The sequence below is a fragment of the Monomorium pharaonis genome, chromosome 4 (genome assembly GCF_013373865.1).
Source record: "Monomorium pharaonis isolate MP-MQ-018 chromosome 4, ASM1337386v2, whole genome shotgun sequence".
Classification (NCBI taxonomy): domain Eukaryota; kingdom Metazoa; phylum Arthropoda; class Insecta; order Hymenoptera; family Formicidae; genus Monomorium; species Monomorium pharaonis.
The window spans coordinates 21,506,846-21,533,450 of NC_050470.1; the positions used below are offsets into that span (position 1 = coordinate 21,506,846).

Genomic DNA, 26,605 nt, shown 5'->3' on the forward strand with positions numbered 1-26,605 from the left:
AGGATGATCTATATAATCTCCCGTCAATTGAGTTCTATAATTCGACACGACGTAAAGGTACTATGTCGTTTATAAGTGAAAGCGAAAGCGGGGTTAAACATCCCGACGCTACCCTGTAATTATGTAACATTTGCCAAATTATTCTCGTACACGTTACGCACGGCGGGTCTATGTCGGAATATCGGAATATAATTACACATGTTGAAATTTAATTGCGACGTGGTAAAGCTAAAAACGGGACTCCGGGTTGAAAACTTTTAAGAAATGTGGCTCGGGGGGCAATTAATATGCTCCGGCCGGCGATTATAATTCCGTCGCTACGTCAGACGCGCGCTACGTCAGAAATTCCGCGAGGTCCCCGGGCGACTCGGGGCTAGTTGAATGCATAAAATACAGGCACTAATTGCATCGTTGACTTTAAAAAACGCAAGAATGCCGCGTACGAATTCCCCCGCGAATGAGCGCGTTCTTAAATCCGCGGACGATCCCGTGGAAGAACTCATTACAACTTCTGTAACGGTTGGTACACAATTGGAAGTATTACGTTAAAGTGGAAGTGTTACGCATTTTTGCGTATATTTTATTCGTTAATCTTAGGATTAAGATTATCAATTTTTTTAACGATTTTACACATTTATTTATATGATCGTTGATACGATACTAACTTTTGTATACTTTGATAAAAATAGGGTATGATATTTCGGCGTTTTTTTTTTCTCTTTACAAAATTTCACAATTCACTTGATTTACGATCATGTCAGGACCTTCAGTTCCTCCGCGCGCGCCGAGGATTGATCTTAAGAGTTCATTCATCTCTCGAATTCTCTTGAGGTTCTCCAAGGTTCATTACACGGAACCAGAGGCTCGAGCGGCGGGCGCTGAAAACCTGACGTTGTTTGCGAAGTCGGAGCTGCCCGAAAGTGCGGACGCGGCATTTAAGGATGGCATCCCGGTCCCGCGTTCCGGCGGTGAAGCGCTCGAGTGGCTGTGAATAAAAGAGAGAGAGAGAGAGAGAGAGAGAGAGAACGCGAGTTAATGCCCGGGCTACTAACAGCGGGATTCTTCGTTAAACACTCACGAAGGGTTTCGCTCTAACGTGCGAAACACCTCCATATCCTCCCCAGCCTCCTGGTTGCCCCTCGTGCCCGAAAGCTATTTATATCGAGTCGATTGCGCGTACGCCACTGCGAGGGTGCCGGCGCGAACCCCGGGCCGGTGCGTATGCAAACAAGGCGCTTGTTTCTAAATTGGGTTGCAAGTCCGGGACCCATCGTTAATTAATATATCTCGTGATACTGCCGAATTAAGCGCGAAGCGGGCGGCGGAGCGCCTTCGGAGCGGACGTCGCGCACGGCGGCGAGGGTGCGAGCGGGCTTCCGGCTCTCCGCTCTCGTTATGAACGACCGTCCTGGGAGTCGTACCAATCATAAACTGGCCGTCAGTGGAACGACGGTTACGGAACACCGTGGATTTTCGTTAGGCGAACGTGACCGGGTTGCAAAAGAACTAGCCGTCGAGACCAGCGCAATTTGGCGTGTGCTGTGAAAATACAAAACATATATCGTACATAGGGTGTCGGAAATCGCAATTATTCAGGTTGACTTATCGCCTAAATCGAACTTCACATTCGTCTAAATGGTTTAGTTATTACATGATTTAATAGAATAGTGCATAACAGAGATATTAAGAGAATATTATTGCTTTTAATTGTTATTTTTAGGAACTTTTTTGAGCTGGAAAAATATATTAAAAAGTTATGAGTTTAAAACTGGTTACATTAATTTTTTTGTAATTGAACGTTTTTTATAAATTCTTTTTTTTAACATTGAAAAATATTTCTTACAATGATTTGCAAATTTGTATGAGCGTGTAATAAAATAATAATCTATGTTTTAATATATAAAACCGTTGGAAACATTATCGATTTTTTTCTATCCGCTCTCGTTATTTTAGAGAAATTGTTGTATGAAACTTTAATACGATAAATAAATATGGGAAGATAGAGGAGGGAGAAAGGATAAGAATATCTTCAAAGTCTAAAATAATGCACGATTATTTATATTGCTTGTCGTAACAATTCAAGACATGGGTTGACCATAGGTCCGCTTGAATTTATGAAACCACGGACATCTTTGCTCCAAGCGTGACCGGCTTACAGAAATCCGACTTTCAAAATGCTTGTCGTGAGACTCTGGCAATCCGATTCGATCACCCGTAGGAATGTTACACACGAAAACAAAGGGGTTATCAAATTTATTCAACCAGAGTCCAATAAGTAAACAACCTATCTTTGTATTATTCGTCGAATTTATTGAGACTCAGTACATTCATAAAGTAGTAAAAAATATGATTTGTTTTTTATCAGCAACGAAATATTAGGAGATAAAATTAGTCCTTTGTTTTTTGATTATTTTAAAATTAAAATAAAATTCTATAGATTTTTGTACATTTTTGAAATTACGTTATCATATTTTATTTTAGAAGTCATAGTTAAAAAATTTTTGAGGACTAATTCAGCTCAAGCATGTTCCGATAAAAAAATGGGTGTATTATTTTTGGTGTACTAAGTTCAAATAAAATCGATGTGTAACGTAAAGGTAAATTTAGCATAAGAAACGCATTCTTTCATGCTATGAATGCACAGACTGCGCTTAACTAAAAAGCTACGTGAAATATCACGTCCTGCAAACGACTATCGTATTTATCTTTAATTTCCGCCATTCCTAAAAAAGCGACGCCTTAAAAATCCCATTTTGCTCCGTAAAGATATTCACGTGGTTGTCGTAAATTATTACGCGAAGCACACATCGGCGCGGTATCGCGAATGGGCGAGAGGACGCGCAGACTATTTCCTTATGAGACCGGAGGACGTTATACAGAGAACGTCGAGCGGATCTGACGATGTTTCTCAGATTCCAGGCCATTCGGAATCGCTTCGATTTGCTTACTCTCGTCTTCCCGGGACGTCGTAAAGTGTGATATTACTGCTGGCTGCTGGAGGCGCTTCGAGGAAGACGCTTCGTAATTTAACGCGCGCGTCCCCAAGCTCGCGTTAAAAATTACCGCGCGCGTTCGTGGTGTACCGTTACCACGCAACCCGTCGCCGTCGACGGATCACACGCGCTCGTTCCGTATGTGATAATAATTGTGGATGCGCGGGGCAGACGACAACAACTGCAATTTAGCCCCGTATAATATTTAGCCGCGCGGGCCCCGATTAAGAGACTGTTTAACGATAAGACGGACGCGCTCGAATCCCGATCGAATCCCGTGAGTTAAACGGCCGTTTCCGCTTTTCGATTAAATCGCTATTAAGTTAATCCTACGCGCGACTCTGATTAGTATGTGCCGAACGGGCGAGGAGGCTCCGTCACGCGCATCCTTGATCACGCTCGATGACGCTGCTTGAAATACCGTCCGATATTTATGAGATATAAAATTGTTGCGAAATTTTTGCGGACCTCCTCCCTGACTATAGCCGAGAAGATGATTGGAGTGTAATGTGTATTTATTAACGCCTTAACGATGAATGATGTGTAATCATCGGACATTATGCCGCGTATTGTTGCTGTATATAAGATCGCAGATTTAATGACGTGGTGATATCAATAAGAACTGTTGGACGTTATGTAAAACCTGTAATAATTAGGGATTGGGTTTAAAATATTCATGTTTATATAAAACAAATGCTTTGTGTCTTTTAAAGACTCAGCATTTGCTTATTTTTATTCGTACGTTTATTTCTCATACATATTACACAGTAAAAAATTTTGTTTTCTTGTTAAAAAATATCCTGGTTAAAATGTTTATGTTGAAATTTAACATATTTGCTTGTTACTTTAACATATTGCTGTTGTGTTAATTCAAGTAAAGTGTCAAATTATTAGAATAACTGAAAAAAAGTGTAAAAGTAACACAATGTGCACGTACTTTTAATTTTACACAATAAATATGTTCCTTATTATTAGTGACAGAATTTATCTGTTAAAACTGACAGAAAAAAATATTGAATTTACTCTAATTTCTGTGGACTGCGTTTTGAACATGCGATATCTGTTAAATTTAACACAAATCTCTTTACTGTATATATTTATCGATATGTAAACTACAGAAGCACGAGAAATGTGCAAGACAAGCTTGTGGCAAAGGGTTCGGCATTCCCGGGTAAACCGCCGTGTTAAACATGTTCGCCTGCGTAATCGCCGTAATCAGGAAGGGAATGAAAAATGCAATTCAACGTTAACGCCGAGCTACGGGGGCAGGAAGATGGCGGCGGAAGATGATGAACGGGGACGACAGGGTGTAACGCCGCCGTTGAGAACGTCACGCGGAGCGACAGAGGGACGCGTTTCGCGTGTTTTGAAATTCCATTACCGCGCGAGATGAGGTCAGTGTACGGGAGCGATTCATTAAGCGTGATATTTTCTCGTGCATTTCTCTACCTGCTTTAACGCGTATACCCTGACTCCGTCGTCGGTCCCCGCCGCCGAATTGTCGGTTTCCTCTCGGTCCCCGGTGGATTCGCGCCGAAAGGGGACGATCTGTAAAACGAAAAGGCACCACCGGAGGTATACGTCACGGTCGTGGCATAGCGAACAAATTACAGAAGTCGTTCTCCTTCCTCCGTCGGTCCTGTTATCTCCGCCTCCATGTTTCTACGAAGCCAGGGTAAGCGGGAAGGACGACGGTGTATTATAATGAATGATCGCTGATTATCAATTTACGCCCTAGCAATCGCGTCTAACTAAAGTTTCATTAATTCTCTGTTGCCGCGATAAAAACCCAAAAGAGACGGGAAATTGATGAGGCGACATAAGTTGTTTCGACGACCACTGTGTCAATTGTAAAAGAGAGAGAAAGAGAGAGAGAGAGAGAGAGAGATATTGTAGAGAGAGAGTTTCTGTCGAGTCATCCCTGAACGTCTTCATCAAAACGGGATAAGGCGTTTAGCCTCCTAACACGCATTACCGCGCGCGGTAAACGTCGTGTGGCTCTTATCGCGACAGCGTGACAGTTAGTAATGTACCCGTTGTGTTCGTTACACACCGCCCCCCCCTCCCCCCCCCTCGTCTTCTGGAGAAGTTAACCCCTCGCGTGTCTCCATTTTCGGGACGGTTTATCATAAAAGCGGGACGCGCCACCCCGCAGGCGTCCATTACACGGTAACCAGGTTAAGATATAAACGACGGATATTAAGCGCTATTCCCGGTTGTGCTATCCCTCCGTCCTTCCCCCGCCCGAGGGTGGGGGGAAGGGAAGAATTAAGACGCGAATAAGCGTTCGTATTAAGCGCTCTCGTCATTGCTCCCGTCCGAATGGTGAAAAATTCGCGATTGCGTCCCCGAGGATTCTCTCCGCTCTCGAACGAAATACTTTCCGGGGCAATAAATATCACCCGGGGTGGTCCGCGTGCTGCTCTCTTAGTCCGCGAAGGAAGAAGGGTTTCTACGACCCTAAATCAAGGTCGCCTTCGCTGCTCGCCGCCGTCGCCGTCGTCGGCGTTCCTTTCGCCCCCCCCTCCCCCCTCGTCATCCTCGAAATGCCGCTGCTCCTCCGGAGGCACACGAGGCCTCTCCGTGCGAGAGATATGATTTAGTACTTTTGACGGGATTAATAATTTCCAACGGGCGAGGGAGGTAGCAGATGTCGAGACATTTTCGCGCCCCGTTCTTCCCCCGGACTTCTCGTCGTCGCCGTGCCGCCGGCTTTCTTCGCCTTTACTCTCCGCCCTGACAAAGGTGAATCTGTCACGGCCCCGTGACGGATTTACCGCACCCGCCTGCGCCCGCCCCGAGAAGCCGCTCGCCCGCGACGTAACTCATCGCCGAAAGTCACGTATTATTACTACGTAGGCGGATGCGCGAGGGAGCGCGATTGTGGGTAATGGCCCCGCATGATTATAAAACATACCTGTCCGCGAGGGAATCAAGGCGCGATACCATCGGATTCTTTTGTCAAGAAGGTACCCCCTCTCTCGTGCGGCTCTCCTTACGAATGACGGTTATACTTGATTCGAGCTGCTTATTGGAGTATTCTTTACTTTAACATTGTAATTGCGTGTTGATACAACGAGAAAAATTGGTTTGATTGTATCGACAAGACATTTACGATTAAGTGCGTTTTGCTAAAATTAAGTAGAATTTTTGTTATATCTGAAATTTTATAACTAGAAAGTCTGATAGACTTTATTATAATTCGAAAATTCCTGTCAATATTTCCGATTTGAAAAGATTTGGACATATCTTGTTAATTTAATCATTGCTTTTCCGTGTGTGTTATAAAAACATTATAGAAATTTAAATTAAATACAATGAGAAAACAATTTTCATTTGATTAAATTTTCCAATTAAATTAAATTTTTGTTTATTTAAGTATTTATATATTTCCATTAACTATATAAATACTCGAATTAAAATTTGTGCATTTAAGTTAAATGTATAAATTCTTGAACTGACAAAATTTTAATTTAGTTTGAAAATTTTATCAAATCAACAATTTTTTTTCAGTGTATGTACACAGAAAAAAATATTATAATATAGCCAATAACATTTGCTATTATTGAAAGTTGATACTGTTATAGCATATATTATTGTATTAAGTATAGCTGTAGCTGGCAGTCCGCACAGAAAAAAAGAATAATGTTGTTTTAACAATATCTTCAAAACAGAAATCTTGAGATTATATCGCGTTAAATCAAAAAGATTTACTTGAATGAAGATTTATTTCAAATTTTTATATAGTTTAACCAAGAAAATAATATTCTTGTTATTTAAGAATAATTTTCTTGAATGGAAAAAAAAATGTTGGATAGAAAATACTACACGTTCAAATCGAAGATTATAATTTTCTTAGAATAAAATTATCAAAACAATTATATTATATTCTTAAAACAACACTTATAGTATTGAAATAAGATTATATTTTGAAATTCAAGATTTTCAAATTCTTCTAAGAAGATTACTTATATATTATTGCTTATATGTGAAACAATGATCGCGTTAATTTGAATACATGAGTTTCAATTTGAGAGTAATTTTTTTCTGTGCGCAACTGCATATCTTATTGAATATATTACATTTTTTTCCGTATAGAGCTTGAAAATTGCATTTTGCACCAAAGAAAGAGTTTTGTAATAATAATCAAACTTTGGCGAAATAATTGTAATCAAAAGTTCATTAATATAACGAAATATGATAATAATCGAGCGATTATAAATCAATTACTAAACATTACAAAATATTAACTTATTATTTAATTAAAACTATTTTATCAAAGTAGTCATCTAGGCTTTATTGTTATTATCAAACTCTCTTTTCCAGTGCACGTATGTACATTTGCGTGAAAATATTTATACGTAAGGAACCGAGTAGTCATGAAAGAATATGTGCACTTGTCACGGATCTATTATAAATTTTCTTGAAGGGAGAGACAGATTTCTCTCACTCTGATAATATCTATTATTCGACGGCGAAAGTCTACAGTTGAGATAGGTTCAGAATGAAAGACGGGACGAACTTTTGTCATTGGCGACGATACCGATCTTCAAAGGTAACCCGCTCCTACCACATCGTCGACGACGAGAATCTCTCCCGCGCAGACAAGCTCCGAGTATTCGTTTTCTTTTATCTCTCCTGACACGAATATATTCATCGTCGGACTGGTATTTTTGTATGCCGCGCCGCTATCTTTGTCCATTCGGCTATGTCTTCATCTTGAATTTAAACATCTCTTTTTGTAGAGAGCAGTTAAAACATCACTTGAACTTTTGATGATAACTGAGAAGGAGAGAATGATGTTACTTTTTATATTTGTTAGTTTTATGCGACTGGTTATACATTTTTAAAACCAATTTTTATTTATTTACTTCACATAGTTAAGCTGCTATAAAAATACGTTAATATAACAAAATGTTAAAATAAAGTGAAGAAATAACGAGGAGAAATATGTAAATCGGTATAACTGAATTTATAACCACAAATGGTGGAAATAAAATTTCGTCCCTTAAGATTGATTGGACTAAAAAATGACACACGTAAAAATAAAAAGGCTTAACGATCTTAATATAAAAGAATTTAAAAATAAAGACTTCAAAAAAAAACTCAATTAATCTAAGAGATAAAAAATTCACGACCCTGATCTATCATCCGACGATCCAAGACCTTGAAGTTGAAGATCTATCGATAAAGAATGTATATCTCGCACGATCCGTGTATCGGTGCGCCTGATCGATGTAGTCCATCCTTAAGAGCTTCTGCAACTAGGAGTGTACCTAGAACTCAGTTCATTAGAAGCACTCCCAACTCTTTTTTTGCCGACGAGTGCACCTGCGGGGAGCAGAAGGTCCCGTAGGAAAGAACTCAATCAGCGAAGAAGCGAGGTCGCAGCGATCGTTAAAGAACATCCAACCGCCGTGGACTTCTTGCATCGGTAATCCCTCTCCTCGGTCGGCTCGGTTGATCGCGAGTGAGGTGATCGTTAACCCGCTAATAAATAAATTCCCGTAGAACAAACACGTGGCTTTACGTCTCGAAATTATTACCCTCGTCGCTTCATAATTAAACCCCCGGTGCGGACTATCTCGGATGGAGCGGGCGTTTCACAGTTTTCCTACGGGAGAGCGAGCGGCAAAAAGCGACTCTCCTTCTCTCCCTTTTCCGGCGGGATTAGCAAACCGCTCCTGTTTCCCTCCCCGGTCTCTTCTCGGTAAATCTCGCGGGTGGAAAAAGACGTCGGAGCCTTAAAGTAGCTGCGAATCGCGGCCGAGACCTCCGCTTACCGAAGCAAGACGGATTCCTCCACGGTCCGCTTGGCCGCCGCGCGATTCTCGCTTCGTTTTATGGAATTTCAGCCATTAACCGGCGCTCAACGTATAGCGCATTCTATATCGAAGGAGTGCATCGCTCTCTCGTTTCATTAGCCCTGATGTGCCCGGTCCAATATTAATCGCGGTGGTGCAATAATTTTTTTTAAGCGGGAGGGGAGGGGGGGGGGGATATTGGACGAGGCGAAGCCGGGCGAGATCGATACGCACACGCACGGCGTATCGACGTTTCGACAATGGGTTTCTCGACGAAACTGGCGTTTCAATTAAACGAATTACGACGAGTAATCTTAACGACCGTACACGGTCAGATTTTACGGACGGGCGAAGATTCTATTTCCTCTTTCATTTTGCTTCAAGACTTTCAAGCGGTTGCTTAAGGGTCCTCGAGGAGGATACTTCTTTTGGACGCGAGTAATTACTTTATCTTAAAAGTAAAGCGAACAGATGGCGAACGAAAATAGACGGCATTGACGGTAAAGCGAACCGTGCTTTATCGAATATTTTACTAAACGAAGAAGAAAAACGAAAACAATTATACCAAGATTTACCTTCGAAAATTTCCTCGGTCTCCAATTGATTGGCAATTATTAAAAGCAAATAACAAGCTTTTTCGCGGACAACGCGCATTGCCCACTTTATTTTCTTTTCCGTCGGACAATATTTTATTTCGACGAGCCCGCTTTGAAGTGGAAATTTATTTTGCGGCGGGAATGTGTACCGCGATACTCGCTGATTGCCGGCGACGGCCCGAGTATCAAATAATATAAAATAATGATCCATCTCTCTAGCAATGGGCTGGCAAAATGCGATTATTGGCGGATGGATTCGACGGGATAGACGGGCGAGCAAATAAAATGTAATTTCCAGTGCAGGCGTTAATCCACGGCCCCATCCCCCGGACACCTCTCAAACACCTGGAAGTGCGGGCGCGAGATAGGAAACTCGCCCCGTTCGCATCCACGCAGTCCTCGCTCATCCCCTTATTGCCTCCGCGCGGATAATCGCGGATTGATTGGATTTCTCTCCGCGGCGCGTTCTAAGCGCGTTCTCGCTCGCAAGACAACAACGCTCGCTGGATCCGGAGCGAGCAGCAGCAGCAGCAGCAGCAGCAGCTCGCGCGCGCGCGGAGAGGAGGGAACGGGCCCGCGGGCCGAGATAGAGAGGGGAGGAATAGGGCCCCGCATGAGAAAACATGGGAGAGTGGACGGGGAAGGCTTGGGAGGGAAGGGGAGATGTAGGTTGCTGTTGATGCTCTTGTGCTGCTGTTGCTTGGACTCGCCAGGATGGACGCGCAGGTTGTTTCTTGATCCGGCGCGCGTAATAGAGGCCAGGTAGGCGGGTCGGCGGGCAGCACGAAAAGTAGGGCCCCGCGGCTTCTCCGGCGAACGTTTTTCTCTAAATTACAGCTCGCCCTCTCCCTCTCACAATCCTTTCTCTCTCTCTCTCTCTCTCTCTCTCTCTCTTTCTCTTTCTCCTTCTCGCTCCTCTCTTCCCCGCGGGGTAGAGAGCCGAGCCGGACAAGCCGGGGCCTCGAACTGCTGCCTGAATTGCCGAGCGCGACGCGATCTCTCTTCGCGGGTTCCGAGCCCGCGCGTGAATAAGAGTTACGTTCCACGGCGCCAAGGCGGGCCGACGCGAAATTCCGGGACGTTGAAGGACGCCTCGGCGTCGTCCTCGCCGGCCGTCACCGCGTTTAACGTTCGGTTAATAGCGCGGAGAAATTAACGGGGCAAATTGTATTTTTGATTTCATACGCGCACAAGAGGCCTCTCTCTCTCTCTGTCTTTCTCTCTCTCTCTTTCTCCCTGTCTCTTTTTCTCTTGTCATTTCTCTGTTTCTCTTTCCTTCCGTTTCAGTCTGACTCGAGGTTTCCCGGGGAGACGGGAAGCTTAATGCATGCCTCTGGAGAGTATATTATTCTCTAAATTACAGCCGCGACCGACCCGTTCTCTCGGCTGCGATCTTCCCCCGTCCTCTCCTCTTCTCTCCTCTCCTCTTGTACCTTCCCCGCGGGGCCCTGCCGAGAAGCCGGCCCAGGTACAGCCGGCCGTCGCTACTACCTGAACCTCGCACGAGTTCTCTCCCATGATCGCGGTGATCTTCCCTAGATACGGGTGATCGCGGCCATTATCGTTGGCGCCGTTGTTTGCGCCCGGAAAATCGGAAACCATATAGGAAACTATATCCGCGTTAAAGTCGCTATTCCAAGGATTAATTTTATTTGTTTTCATTAGTCCAATTATATATATATAACTGCTTTAATTTACACTTAATTAAAAGCAGAGAATTAAAATCTGTCGTGTAATCAAGGTAGATGAAGTTGTCTGGAAAATTGACCGGATTAAGAGCCACTTTGACCAACTCGGATTAACTCTCTTAGCAATGTTGCCAGCTCATTAAATAATAAAGACGTAATTCTAATTAAAACTAGAAAATATATCAAATGTAAATTATACGGAGGCAAGAAGACAATCATCCCGTAACAAATAAACCGTTTTACTGCCCACGTTGTCAATGCCGTCGATTGAGATATTGCTTGTCGAATAAAGTCGATTAGCCCCGAAATAAAGTCTATGAGACGGCCAGGAAAAAACGATAGACCAAAAAGATGCGTTTATCTCACAAAAATGTTGTCCGTATGATGACAATTAATTGACGTGGATTTCGCGTCGAGTCGAGCAAAAAGTTCAAAGTCCGTCAACCCAATAACCCCCATAGACATTATTATTACACTTAATCGCAGAATCTAGCGGTGTGCTGTCAACGGGGCATATAATTCCTTCCGACATTTCGAAGAGAGACCACTGGAGGGGAAGTAAGATCGCGAACGGTACTCTCGCGAGTGCGCTTTTATTTTCGCGCGTCCGATCGCGTCCGCGCCGCGCTTTTCACGGTCAAGCGACGACGACGCACGCGAGGGAAGGACTCTTGGCCACAGGACTTTCCATCCGAGAGACGGACCGATGTTTATTGGACGAGATAGGTAAACCGGATCGCGCGAGCAGGGCCGCGGGGCGATCTTTCAGGAATGAAAATAGAGGAGGAGCATCCCAACGCGCCGCCGCGCCGCCGCGGGGAAGAGACGCTGTACGGAGCGAAATTTCCGTCGTTTCTGCATCAACAGAAATTTCTTAAGAGAGAGGAAATGCCTCGCGTTTTCTCCCCGCCCCTTTTGACCCTTTCGACTCTCCTCCTCCCCTTCTTTCCCCCCCCCCCTTGACTGTATAACTCGCTACGCCCCGCGATACTCGACGGGTATCTCGGATTACGGATATACATATGTAATTCGGCGCGGTTTTTGCACCCCCTCGAGACAACGTCGGCCGAGGTACAAAGGCGCGATCAGGCGCGATTAACGCAGCGCGATTAAGAGGCAGTAATTTTACCGTTAATAACGGCGATTAATTCGCTCATTTATCAAGCCGTGTGCGAACGCCGGGACGGCATCTCGGTGTGCAAAGTCCGCGCGTGCGCGCAAAAAAGAAAACTTATATGCACGGACGTATACGATCGGCGTCGCGCGTAAGCGCGCATTAAAGCGCAGACCGCGGAAGGTCGAGCGGACGGACAAATATACGTACGTACGTACGTACGTACATACGAACGAACGAACGAAGCGAAAAGCAACACGTATATAAACTCGTGACGGCCGCGCAGTTCTCGCACAAGCCCTGCGCATCGCGCATGAACTCACGTACGTTCGGGCGAGCCGATGGAGATGGATTCCAACCGGCAATCTGCATAATTCCCCTGCCGGCGGATTGCCTTATCCCTTCGCACTCGCGTGAGCGCGATTCGCGGAACCTCCTCCGGTTCCCCGGGCACCGAACGAGTTGTTCCGTCCACCGTCCGAACCGAGATTAGAAACTCTCCGCCGCTTAGTGCAGAAGCGGATGACGCACGTCGCGGTTCCCGTCGATCGAAAACCGCGGTTTTCGATCAGCGCGAGACGCGCGAGTCGCCTCGGGAAGACCGACCGCTCGTAAGGTGCGAATATCCGCGGAATTTTACTCTCCCCCTCCCCGCCCCTCCCCCCCTTTCCTCCCTAGCCGGGGGAATTCCTGCGGCCGCTACTGTCGCGCTGCACAGGATGAGTGGCGATGAATAACAAAGAGGCTCGTTCTCAGATTGAATCTCGTTCAATGCCTCCGATTAAATTGGAAGTTGGCTTTATTCTATTGTACACTAGCGTACAATTTTAATAACGACAGAGTTGCGTCGTTTAATGAACAAATGTAAACTACTTAATGTAAAGCACCTGTACTCAATATGGCCATGTACCCAATTTGGCTCAACTCCCATTTTCAAATAGTTACACAATGAATTTCACAGATAACGCTAATATATCGCTTAAGAAGTTGATATGATGTGTTTATGCTTGTTAACTGCTCAATATCTCCTTTCTACGGCTTGTAATCACACTTTATTATTCAAATTGTATTCTTCTGAATCTAAAATTTCAGAGGTAAGTTTTTGCTTTGTGTAATTATCATGTAACAATTATAAACATTCACAATTCATATTATCGTAGTTCTTTATTTATGATTTTCAACATTGTATTTATTTTAAGTTTTTATTGAAACATCTCGTTTATAATTAAAGAAAGAAAGCTCTTTGTATTATGGAATCATTGTGGCCAAGACACTACTAAAAACATAATATATCTTATTAATATACAAGAAAGTAAAGATTCTGTTTCTTTATTTAATGTTTAATTTTTGATTAGTAGTTCTTGTCTTTCTCTGGGTAGTTGAAGCTTTTTGACAGATAAAAGTTAAGATAACTCCCCTTGTAGTTAATAAACACAGTTTTATTATTTAATGAATAGTTGTACGTGTAATTTTTTCCACATGTATGTTAATAAATGCTTAATTAAACATGTTAATTTTGTTATTTTGCATTTCTTCAAAAATATTTACGAAAAAGAGGAAAATACATAGCTGGGCCACATTGAGTATAGTATATGTAATAAACATAATCGAAGTGCTATCCTCTTTTTAAATCTTTACTGTACTTGTACAAATAAATAAAAATATTTAATATATTTTTTAATTTCTCTCTCAAAAATGTTTCCTATTTTAAATCTGATCCTTATTTTAAATTTTCGTATTCATCCAAAACTTGAAAAAATCTCCAAAGCTCAACGAGGAGAGGCATATTGAATACAGATACCTTAATACCACATTTTCGAGTAAAAAGTGATATGAAGTAATAAAAATTAGATCTAAAAGATCAATCGATTTGCAGTTTATTATTTTGAGGTCTTATTGTTTTAATTTTTTTTTTTAAGCATTTACTAACAGGTGATTGTTCAGTGATTGATGCATCGTCCCTAATAAGTTAAAGAGATTAAGAGTCTTAACGATATAGCAGGCCATACGCACCTCTTACGTTTTTAAAATCCTTTTTATTCCAATGTATCCTGTCGATAGGATTCCGCGGTTATCTTCTAGTTTACATTTTATTGGGCCCTTAGAGCTCGTTATGCGTTGGTAGCTTGAGATACGGCGTGCCTTGGCGATATACCGGTCTTTCCAGGAATTAATTTATCGCGAATGAGGGAATATTAGAGTTGCTCTTTCGGCGCTTACCGCGGGGACTAGAGCTCCACCGGTTAATGGCGGATCGCTCCGCGGCGATCGTCGTTAACGTAAATTACGGGAGTCGTAAGATTGGGCGATGCGACGATACGGCGGAGGACCTCACGGAAATACCCATATCGTATAATTGGGAATTCGAAGTTGGCGGCGCTATTCCCCGCGGAAAGAAATCCTTCGCCTCGGAGAGAGGCGCGTTACGACCGTAACGATATTGCGGGGAGTGTTTATTGACCCTTCGCGAACGTAAGTTATTTTCCGCGCCACATACATATATATATATGGAGATAAGCGCCTAGGACGGATTCTCGTGATTAAAGACTCTTCTTCTTCGTTTCTTTCTTTCGCATTTCCAAATGGCCGGGTTGACCTTTTCATAGCGTAAGCGAAGGCTCCCCGATGCGGCCTTCGGACAGTTTTACATGGTAACTGTTTGCATTATCGAAAGTCAAGGTATCTCATTAGCGACAGCTCATAAACTCTTTCATCAATTTGTCCTTTAAATAACAGTATAGATATATAATTTATGAGCTTCTTAACAATTTATATGCCATTCTATACCGAGAGCTCTTGATATTTAAAATATTTATTTTTGTTACTTCACACCTGTTTATGTCAAATTCAACCTGAGATGAGCTGTGTGTAATTCCTTTGCCTAGAGAGGTGCTTGCCTTAGTATTTGAATGTTTAATTCGTAATACTTAATGTAGATTTGTTGTTAAAAAAAATAGTTTGTTTCAATGAGAAATAAACGGCAGTCTCGTATTCGCCATCAAAAAATACAGAGAAATACTTTTTAACTTCCTCTCCTCCTCAAACCACGTGCAGCTCTAGCTACGCCCCTGAACGTACCTTCTGATTATGACATGTTTAGAAGCTCATCCCATACAATTTAGGCTCCCGGTTAAACGTTTCGCGCACGCTCCATCGATTGGCAATCGAATCTCTCCGCCGAGATCGCCGCTCCGCCCTCGTAGTACCTCGACAAGTATCCGGCGATCCCGGCGATTACGTTATATCGGCGCGGCGCATCCGTCGCGTAACGCTTCGCAAGGTAGCAATGAAAATCTATACGCGCGAATTAAACGAGAGACGATCTCTAATAACGACGCCAGGCATCTCTCTCTCTCTCTCTCTCTTTCTCTTTCGGGCAGGTGGGGTGTGGCTGACAGCCCGACAAGTACATTCGTCGGAAATACTCGTCGCGGTATGCTGGCATCGCGCGTCCGCGTATATAGGGCGTCTCGCTAGTTTTTCCGCAACCTTCACTGTAACGTTACCCCGTTGCGGTTTCTGGTCCAACCCCCGGAGAGAGCCCGGACGTGCCTATTTTCAGTGATGATACACGCGCGATAGCTCTCATCCGGATCGGATTCTTGTAATTCGTCCGCCGGTGCATTCCCCCGTGCATCCCAAATAGCGGGATCGCCTCTCGAGATCGGGAGGGGAAGAGAGGGGGGAAAAAAAGGGAAACCTTTTGAAAGGCAGTGTCGGCGCCGGTACGGCACCATAAATCTCGCACGCCGTGGATTTACACCGTACTATCCCGAAGAATGCGGTATAATGAGAATTGTAGAGGAGTATCGCGCGCGCGTCGACAGATGTCCGCCGAGAAAATCGTCCTACCTGCGCACCACGGCAGTCCTGGCTCCGAGTTCTGGCTTTGATATGGAGAAACAGATAACAATTATATTTATGGATATACATTACTAATTAACGCCGTTTGTAGCCGTGCAATTTGGCACGGCGGGAAAATTATTTTTGCGGTTATCTCAATTGGCTCGATCGTCAGCTAATTAAGATACTTGTCTTACGTATGCGTACGCTGTATCTGCATTATTCAAGGAAGGGGGAGGGGTACTCTACGTAATGTGCAACATGTGCTATCAGTAAATAGTATTTGCCGAATGGAGATCTTCGAAAAGAATTTCGATAAATGTATACCCAAATAAAGCGTTTAACAAGACGTTCACAGATTAAAATTAGTATCAAATCTTTGAAAAAAAAACGTTTTATGTTTTTGTTTACGTGTGAGGCAGGGATCAGGAGGGATCCTAAAGTCGTCTGTTTTGCCGACATTTTTTCATTAAATTAATCTTTTAATTATGCGCTTTATAGAATCGCAAAACTCTTTTATAGAATTAAAGTATGCATCAAAATCTATAAGGGAATACGGTCGATTTCATATAAAAAACGAAAAAAATTTTCATTTTTGGTACGTAGAGCTGTCACTTGATGACAATATTTGCTTGGTATACAAACTCTACGATACATATATACAAAATGAAACCGTATTCCTTTAGGGATAACATGTATCGTGTAATTAAAATTAAGATTAAAAGTCTAGACAAAAAAAATTTTTTTATGAACTTTTTATAAGTGCAAATTCAGATATAGCTTAGAAAAAGAGCAGCCTGGAAAACATTTTGTTTATTCTCGGTATAAAATCCAGTTCATATGGTGATATTAATACGTATACTTTAATTCTGGAAAAGGATTTCCGAATCTGTAAAAGAAATACATACAAAATTTTAGAATCCCCTTTTTAATTCGTTTTTATTAAACAGTGTACATTTTAAGAAATAATTTAATGTGTTTTAATTCTTTTTAATAATCCGTTTTACATTTGAATGAATAAATCTAAAAAAAAACACACGTGTACGTTTTGTAGAATCATAAAGCAAAGTAAGGAGATATTATCGGTCATACGAGGTGCCATCGGTCGAGCTCGAACTGAAAAAGAATAAAACCTTTCAACTCCAATTTTATGACCCATTGGCACCTGAATGTCCACTTTTACGACATTAAACTGTACTTTAATATCTCTGTATTTTAATATCAAACTTATGAAAATCCGTGAGACGCAACATGTGGCTCGGCTTTTGTTGAAAAAGTGCACTCCTCGTACAGCCGTCCCGACGAAAAGTTTCACGCCAGCGGCAAGCAGGCAGGTCGCTCCCCGTCCGTCTGAATCCCGAACGTAAACTCGCTCCCAATAAAAACCTGCATCCAAGGCCTCTGCCTACCGGAGCCTCCTTCCCCCCAGCCCGCGCGATACCTCGGTGTGTTAAATAATTTAACCAATTAGTCACGAGTTAAGTGACTATCCGCTAAAAAGAAATCAGATGCAAATTACTCGCGCGTCGGGGTACCGCTACCACCTTTTCCGCTGCGGACCGACACCTCGCGCACACCGGACGGGACTCGGCGCGAGTATTATCGTATAAGGCAAAACCAATTCCCGGTATAGCCGCGCCGAGTCCCGTCGAGGCCTCGCCGGCTGACGGTGGCCTCGCGCCGCCGTGTCCTCCCCCGGATCCGGGAAAACACGCGGGAATTCAAGTGCGCTCATGCCGATGCTCACCCCGCGCGCGTTTCTAGCGAATAAATATTGAAACGAGCCTCTTTCCCCGCATGGTCCCGTTCTACGAGACCGGTGCGGTGTTAGCCCAGGTTCTTAACGGAGAAGAAGCCGAGCGTTGGTGCCAGGGGGCACTCTCTACTTCTACTCGCGAGAGCCGTGCGTTCCTGTTCGGGAATGCCACGGCAGACGCGCCGGCGGGTCGGGAAGCCGTAATGAGCCGTCGTGGGAAACGGGGGAGCGAGGTAGCGACGTCGTCGTCCTCTCTTTGCCACCACCGTTTGCCACCGCCGCCGTCGTCGGTTCTCGTTTCCAGAAGCGCGGGAAAGAAGGAAAGCGAGCGCGGGCGCACGCGCGACACGTCGGGTATTCCCCGTATTCTTCTCGCTCTACCGCACCGCCCGCCGCGATGCACCTGCGTCGTCACCTTTCTCAAAGGGGCCCCGATTTCGTTGGCGGAGACAGAAAAATCGGTCAGCCGGTGCTGATTATTTCCGCGAAGAATAGGTGAATAGAATGTCCTTGAAATTCATCCCACGAGGGAACACAAACAAGTTTACCCCCTTAATTTTAATCAATTTTGAATGTGTTTTATAAAATACAGACAGAATAAGAGATACTTATTTTTTTAAGTGTTTTCTCGCACGTTAAGGAAAAAAATAACATTTAAAGAAAAAGGATTTTCTTTTTAATCGAATATGGTTAAAATTATTGAAAAATAGAAAAATAATGATATAAAATATTCTTAACATTATTCAAATTTTAATTAAAAAATGTTTTTCTTAAAAAAACTTTTTAAAGTTTCAGGAAACACTTAAAAGAAACGCGTTTCTTACTTGTCTTACCTTGGTATTTTAACGCGTCTGAAACCTATTAAAATCACTTAGTCGTGTTCTCTTGTCAATAATATGCAATTTTGAGATTCGTAAAAGAACTGAAATTTAAATTGCAGTTATGAACAAGAAAGAGATAATTGGCGATTAGAAATATTACATTGATTATCTTATTAATTATATTTATAGGATAATTTGCATGTGTAGCAAGATATACGAGAAGATGATCGACATGTCATTTATTTAATAATGAAATAAGTTTTTTATATACTAATGAAATAGAATTATATGAGTGATGTTGCACAGCTACCCTAGCTAATATATAATATAATGTACGGTGACTCTAGTAGAGAGTAACTTTCATGGAACACCTGCGTGTTAGCGAAACAGGTGATGGGCGGAAGACTCACAGCGTAGCGGCGTATTCGTACCCGCTTGTTCGAAAACGTTAGCTTGATTCAAGCACAATTCTTACGAACGTAACGCAGAAGAACAAAATTTAATAGATCGCATCACGCAACGACATTTTTCAGAAATATTTAAGATATGTCACATCTCAAAGTATTATTAACAATTTTTTTAATTTCATAAATCTAATTCTGTTACTATGTTCTGTTGAATATTTGATTTGGGCATAATTCTCTTATTGATTTAAAAGCTATTTAATTTGATCTTAATTCTTAATTAAAATCACTATGAAATCACTGATCTTAATTCTTAGTAAAAATCATTGTAGAATATTTATTTGCAAATTTGATGAGGAAATAGCACATTATGAATTAAATCAAATTGTTTACATATACTTATTCAATTAATATTCCTGCAAAAATTTATTTAAATCCACTTACCCGTTTAAAAGTTATTTAATTAAAACTTTAGCAAAATGATTTTTACTGTCGTTCTTTGTGGCTTTGAATCATTATAAATCAATAGTTTTATCGTTTCCTCTTTTACAGTTAATTTCAGGGTATTCATTCAGGTATTCGTGATCAAAATTCTTTATTGTCGATTAAGAGAAAAACAACCAAATCTAAGCTTGCTTTTTAAATGGTCGACAACTTTTTGCTGGTACTAAAGTCAAAACATTCTTAAGGCCGCCATAATGCTACACACAAAAAAAAATATATATATACCGTGTAAAGTGACCGTTGATCGGAAGGCGCCGCGTTGAAATCGAATCCCGCGAGAAACAAAGCGTGCGAGGGACAAGGCCAAATTGGCAATCTGCGTATACGGAGAGCCTCGCCGCGCGCTGCAAAACCATGCGTTTTCAAATGATATGACTCAATGTGATGTCCAAACGGATATAGTCGTTCGAGGCGATGACGCTAAGTATAAGCGATACATCAGTCTGTATAAGCGAAAATCCATTTGATCGTCGACGTTGATGAACGCGTTGTAAGCGGCGCGCACGATCGCACAGGTCGAGCTATTCGCGTGTACGATGCAGGATGCACCCAGATGCCAGGGGTACTCAAACCGCGCGACGACCGGCTTTCCACGAAAACAAAACATAGGACTCCCTCGTGCGTCTATGCGTCGGAATTTCATTCGCGGAGAGCATTTTCTCTTAAAATTTACCCTCAAAATCTGATAACTGTGGGATAATGTGTGTAGAAGTATAGTAAAATTTACTATACTTTTAGTAAATTTTTACTAAAAGGTATAGTAAAATTCCTCGAGATCATATATTCTCCTACAATTACCAAATTTCGAGGCTAAATTTTAAGAGGAAATTCTCTCCGCGTTGTTTTAAACTACATGTATACTCGTAGTACGGTAACTCCATGATAATCGACACCGTCGGCTGTCAGAATCGAGGATTTCCATGCAGGATTTCTTGATTTACGCATAATTTTATGGCGACGACGTACAAACGTATTTTCCTCGCGCATATTAAAGTTAACAGACACGTCGTACATTTACCCAGCGTTACCGGCGCGCCTCTCAGTTCCCGCGAGACGTACAGTAGCCAATTAAGATGCAGGCGCGTCGGAAGTCGGCGCTGCGATGCCGACCGACCGGCCGCGGCCGACCGCGTTTCCGCCGTTTCGCGCAAAAACTCCGCGGTTTGAGAACCCTGGGGTTCGGTGTGGGCACGCCACGGGCACGGCAGGACAGGCACGGTAATTCCGTCGTGCGACATTGGCCACGCCGCCGCCGCCGCCGCGCCGTGGTTGCGGTACCGGCGCTGCGCGGCCGCTCGTCGAAGCCGAGGGTACCATAGCGCACGCGGCGATTACGCCTCTCGCCGCTTCTTCTCGTTCCGAAGAGAAGTAATAGCAATTTCTATCTGCGCGGCAGCCGCAAGAAGCAGGCATGCCGATCGCCACAATGTAGTTTTACACGGCGCAGGCCGGATATCGCGTTTGCCTGTCAGGTCGAAGGGCCGGCGGGACGGCCCGCGATTAACCGCGCAGGAAATCAAGCCCGCGAGAAAAATGCCGCGGTGGCGGAATCTGCTTGTATCGGTTTATTGTGGGTATCTAATCGGACACAGGTATAGAAAAGAGAAGAAAGAAAGGAAAGAGATGGGAAGCGCGCGGCAACTCGCAGGAGACGAGACGGCTCGGATCTCGCCTAGAATCGTAAAAAAAAAAAAGAAGAAGAAGTTTATCGATCCGCGGGAAATCGTCCCGCCAAGAGCGATAATCGTTAACGAATCGTTAAAGTGTTTTTTTTACGATTAGATTGCCGCGGAGAGACGGAGAAATCCGTGCCGCCGCGGGAATGTGAAACGATGTGCTAAGTATACCCCGGGAAGGAAGAGGAAACTTTGTCCAGTATCGGGATCATTAGCTTTTTATGTATCCTCGAGCGTTCATAAATCGAGCCGGGCGGTGACGGGCTCGCGGAGGCAAAACCTTCCGATTTAATTCAATTACGATTTAGAAATCAAATTGCGTTTCTTGATTTTTTATTGACCTCTTGATGATCGCGCATCACGAACCTCGCAGGGGGAATCACACATATTGGGTACAGGTACCTTATTTTGAGATATCACTTCAGATATCTGTGCAGATATCTTGAAGACATCTTTTTAAAAATCTAAAACGCATTCTATGTGACAAAAATGTCTTTTAGAAATATTTTGATTATTTAGATATATATTCTAAATAATCCACAAAATCTCTGAGAATGAAGCATTAATCAATAATCAAATAATCCACAATGGAACGTTTGTGCTCGACGCCACTCGACTATATCCTCCTCCCTTGTGAGTTTTATTTAGCGCCAAGTGGCGTTCCGCCGGAATGTTTTTGCGCCGCCGTCCATTGAGCGAAATCCTCGCCCCGCCTCGCCGCGCGTGTGTGACAGTTTTTGCGGTAAACTCCGCGGCGAGGATGATGCTTCCGCCGATCGCACCTTCGGAAAACCTTAAGGTCCACTTAAGGAACCCGGTCGGCGTGTCATGGAGGAGGCGTGTCGCGCACGTACGGATGAATCGCCATGTTACATCCCTCACGAATGGACCCAATTACACGTGCCCACAATCCGACGAGAGAACATTCGTGTTTTTCAACCGCACGCCATTCGCAACGGACGCCTCTATTATATGGACGGAGGCCTGAAACACTGAGCTGCGATAAACCGCGTCTCCGACGTGACCACGAGTCGATTTACGTTTAACATCGCGGACACACAACGCGGCCTACTTTAGGCATCGCCGCACGGTCGTGCTCGGGCATGCGAGGGAAATAGGTAGCCTGGATACTTTGTTGTTTTAGGGAAAGCTCCGTGAGAATAGGAACATACACGCAAATAAGAAATGAATACCGTAATGGATGTACAGTTAAATGACAGCGTAAAGAGCGAATACATGTTATAAACGGGCGGACCTTTGTGCTACACATTACCGTTCATTAATCTTTTTTTTTAGCCGTGACACGTGAAGAAAGAAACACTTTCGAAATTACCGAACGAGGAGCACAAAGTTGTCGTAGAATTTTATCTTTCTCACGGTTAATCAATCCATTTGTGATTAATATCGTCTAGAACAGTGGTTCCTAATCTTTTTTCTACCAGGGACCCCTAGGACTTTTTTGTTCGATGCAGGAACCCCAAGGTTTAGAATAAACATTCCGAGAATTTGAAAATAAGCGGCCGGGCATCGTACCAGGTGACGCGTGCAACAATATTAATTTATTATAGGCTTATAACTTTATTTTGCGGACCTTAATTTAGTTCTCGCGGACCCCTGGTTGGGAAACTGTGGTCTAGAAAGACATAATTTTCCGAGGATGTGCGGAGAAATGAAATCGACGAGTACGCGCCGCTAATATATATTATACATCTAATTAGCATGTTAATTCGGAGATGGGCTTTACCTGTGAGCGTGAAGAATGAGTACGAGATGCTGTTGAAATAAGCGACGTTCCAAGTAAAAGTAGGAGCTAATAATCTAACGAGCACGCACGAGAAGTATAAGGTTTCCGATTTGGGTGGTCTTGGTCTTTCCGAGCTCTATCTCGATCTGTTGATACCCCTGCGAGGGGTACAGGCAACTGACGATACTCGAACAGCGAGTCAAGTGGAAGCCCCTTCGAAATACTAATTTGGATTTATATATCTTAAACACGATCGACAAGAATTAGCCTATCTTTTACACATCCCGATTTGACACCGACTTAGACAAAAACGGCATCCCGAGAGCTGAATTTTAGTTTTCTTCTTTCTGAAACTTTGATAAAAGGGTTCCCGTCTACTATATATGTATATGTATACATATCCGAAGACTCTTGGGGACAAGCATAAGCCGAGTTTATGAAGGCGAAATTCACTTTAAACGCAAAGTGTCTTATCCCAAGTGGATCTCCCAGATTGTACATTTATTTCGTTCTTTCGTTGCACTTGCACTCCGAAAGCCTCTTACCTAGAAATAAAAACTGCATGAAACGAAGAGTCCGTTATCGGTTCCATTTAGCACGAACTACTTGCGAGCAATTAGTCTTCTATCTTCTCCGCGCGGGACGAATCTTCTCATCTGCGGCGGATCGTAATGCGACCGGCTGTCTCGCCGCGTAGAGAGAGAAAGAGAGAGAGAAAGATACGCTCCTCTTTATCTTCGTTTTCGAGCCAGCCGGTACTTAATCGCGACGGAAGAGCGAAATGTTGAATCGCCCGTTGCGTGTAGCGTGTCGAGAAACGCGTCCTCTTGGGACATCGTTGCAGAGAAGTAGCAAAAGTTGTTTCCCCGCGGAGAACAGAACGATACGGAGCACGTCGGAGCGGAGCAAAGCGGAGCGTCCTCGGGTTCGCTCGTCGCGGGACACGCATACGCGGAACCTCGCGCGTATTCCGACGATGGTTGAGGCCCACGGGCGAGAGGCGTCGGGCCCCCGACACGCCGCCGCGCGTATTAGAAACGAATATAAATATATCGAGAGGAGCGAGAGACCGAGAGAGAAGGAGTGACTCTTTCTCCGGAGAAGAGGAGGGGAGTCCGTGCGCGTATTGGTAACGTCGGAGAGTTACACGCACCGACGACGCGGCACTCGCACGCTCGCTCGCTCGTTCCTCCTTCCTCGCGCTGGGCCGGCACTCGCGCTTGCGGGCCCCGGCCTGCTCTTCCCCCCCCCTTCCTCCTCTCGTCCCGCAGACACGGGGGCCCGCTGAGTCCCAGAGTATGCTCAGTGTCCGCTCGGCCTCAGCACGCCCCGTGCCGGTAGAAACGAAGGACGGAGGAGGACGCCGCCTCCCGAAGCCGTTTTAACGCGCGTCGCGTCGCGCCGCGCGTTAATCGCATTCCCTCGTGCACTTACCAAGTTTTTCGCGCGGGTGTCGCGCGATCGAAGACGATTCTGATTGAAGACGAGGGGAAGCCTGCCTCGAGAAGTGTCGTCGTTTCGCGCGTGTCGACGGATCTACGAACGATCATTCCGCATGATTACGCGTGAATCGTTCGCGGCTGTCATCGTTCTTCGCGCGCGCGCGCGCGCGCGACGACTTTCCGCGCGTCAGGCAGCTGGCCCCGAGAGAGAGAAGGAGAGACATTACCTGGAGATCGCGTATCTAGGATCCGCGGTCGACCGATCGCCTTTGTACCGCGCGATAGGTGTCGCGTATTAAAACGTTAATCCGTGCTGTACTACCGGTTATACGTACAGATTGGTCCTCATCCCTCCGACCCGCTTTACCCACCTTCCCTCTCCTCGTCTCTCGCCTCTCTCTCTCTTTCTCGCTTCATCTATCTTTCTCTTTCTTGATCTTTCACGATCTTTCCTCCCGTGCTCCTCACCTCCTACGGCGGCTGCTTTCGCCGGAGCGCACTCGATCCTCTGCCTTTTCTTGTTCTCTCTTCGATCATCCCGTCCCCCGTGCCTCCTCTTCCTCCTCCTCCTCCCTCGCCCTTATTGCCCGCGAGAGACCGAGGTCGCTCGCGTTTCGTGAGCGCGCGCGTGCCAATCGGGAGATGGTGAACGGATGTCGGCGCGATGAGCCCGATCCTCACGCCGGTGGCGGCGAGACGTGCGCGAGACGACGGCGACGGCGACGGCGCGGCGGTGCCGCGGTTGAATCGCGCGATTGAACGCGAAGAGGCGAACTCTAGCTATCGCGATCGCGCGTCGCGAGACACCACCGTCCTCCTGCTCGCGGGACGGGGCGGCGACGGCATTTCGCGAACTTTCTCATTTCCTCCCCACGTCCGTTCGGCGTCGAGGAGTTCTCTCTCGCGAACGCGCCGTTGACACCTCGCGATAATGGAAGGTGCGGTGAACGGATCGGAAAGTGATCTTTGTGGCGACTGACGAGAAACGCGCTCGAGGGAAACGAAGAGGAGTAGTGGCGAGGAGAGCCGAAGCGATCCGTTGGACGACGTTATTGGTGGATTAATGTCTAAATTGACGTACACCTCACGCTTTCTCGAGAGAAGGACCTCGAACGTGAGATCGGACGTATCGTCGCAAAAAGCGCGCCGCTTCCAGGAAAGCCGGAAAGTCCCAGGCCTCGGACGCAATCAAGAGCGTATACCACGAAGGGCATTTAATACGCTCGCACCACGCAGAAGGGGGTTTCTCTACGTGGAAGCAAAAACCCCGGCGCTGGGTGTCTCGAGTGCCCCGGAGCGTCGCCTTATTAGCTTTTGCGAGAGGACGAGCGGCGGTGGTCGCGAAAAGGGACATAATATACCAACGGGTAAGAGAGAGAGAGAGAGAGAGAGGGAGGGAGGGACCGTGGGGGGAAGGAAGGAGAGAGAACCCCGCCGGCGTTCCCTTAGATTAGAAGGTCTCGGCCACGGCGATTATTACCGTCGGGGTTACACCGAAGCGCGCACAGAGGAAGAGACCGCCGGTGGAAATCGATCTTAACGACCACCCGTCCTCGTCGATCCGGATGTGGTTGCTGCTGCTGCTGCTGCTGGAGGAATCATGTCGAGCTTGGCACGGAGAAGACGCACGGCGGTGCTCGGTTCGAAGCGATGGTGGCAGGGCGGCTGCTGGGCCACCAGAAGCCACCAGGAAGCGTACCTGCGCAAGCTCTACGGCAGGAAGAACAACCAGGACGCCAGGAGCGGCCAGAACGACGAGGACGTCGCGGCGTCACGTTCCGCCGGGATCGACGCGCCCTGGGCGACCCCCGGCGTTTACGATCTGCCGACGGCCATCGCCGACACCGAGCACCACTACCTGGACGCGTTTCTGAGAAGTCGCGTGGACGACGCGGGCAACAATGACGACGACGACGACGACGTCGACGACGTCGTCGTCGCCGCGGTGGTCGGCCGCCCGGCGCTGACGGCGTCGCGCGCGAGCCCGACGGAGAAGTGCGTGGAGTTCCTGAAGGGCGCCCATCACGATCACAGGACGGCGAGCAGCTTCGGTCGCCGTGCCGCGGGAGACGCGGAATGCGGCCGCGTACCCGACTGCGGTTCGCCGCACTCGGGTTACGACGCGGCGGTCGCCGGTTGTTCGGAGTAAGTTGCCGCCGGGGTGGAGTTTTATAATTTTTTTCCGCCGTACGTAAAACTTGCCCTTTAGGCATTCGGAGA

At 45.2% G+C, this 26,605-nt stretch overlaps 1 protein-coding gene across 2 annotated transcripts in view; it reads left to right on the forward strand.

Moving 5' to 3' along the window:
• The window catches only part of LOC105831232 (protein prickle), a 168,814-nt gene that overhangs the window by 128,403 nt on the left and 13,806 nt on the right, over window positions 1-26,605 (forward strand). The window contains exon 1 of one of the 2 annotated variants that reach the window (XM_036286032.1): window positions 25,782-26,530. The exons of the other annotated variant lie outside the window; for it this stretch is intronic. Within the exon in view, the coding sequence (XP_036141925.1) occupies window positions 25,986-26,530 (545 nt within the window). The 5' untranslated portion in view covers window positions 25,782-25,985. Of the gene's footprint in view, window positions 1-25,781; window positions 26,531-26,605 lie in introns of those variants that run through there. 2 annotated transcript variants of the gene reach the window in all.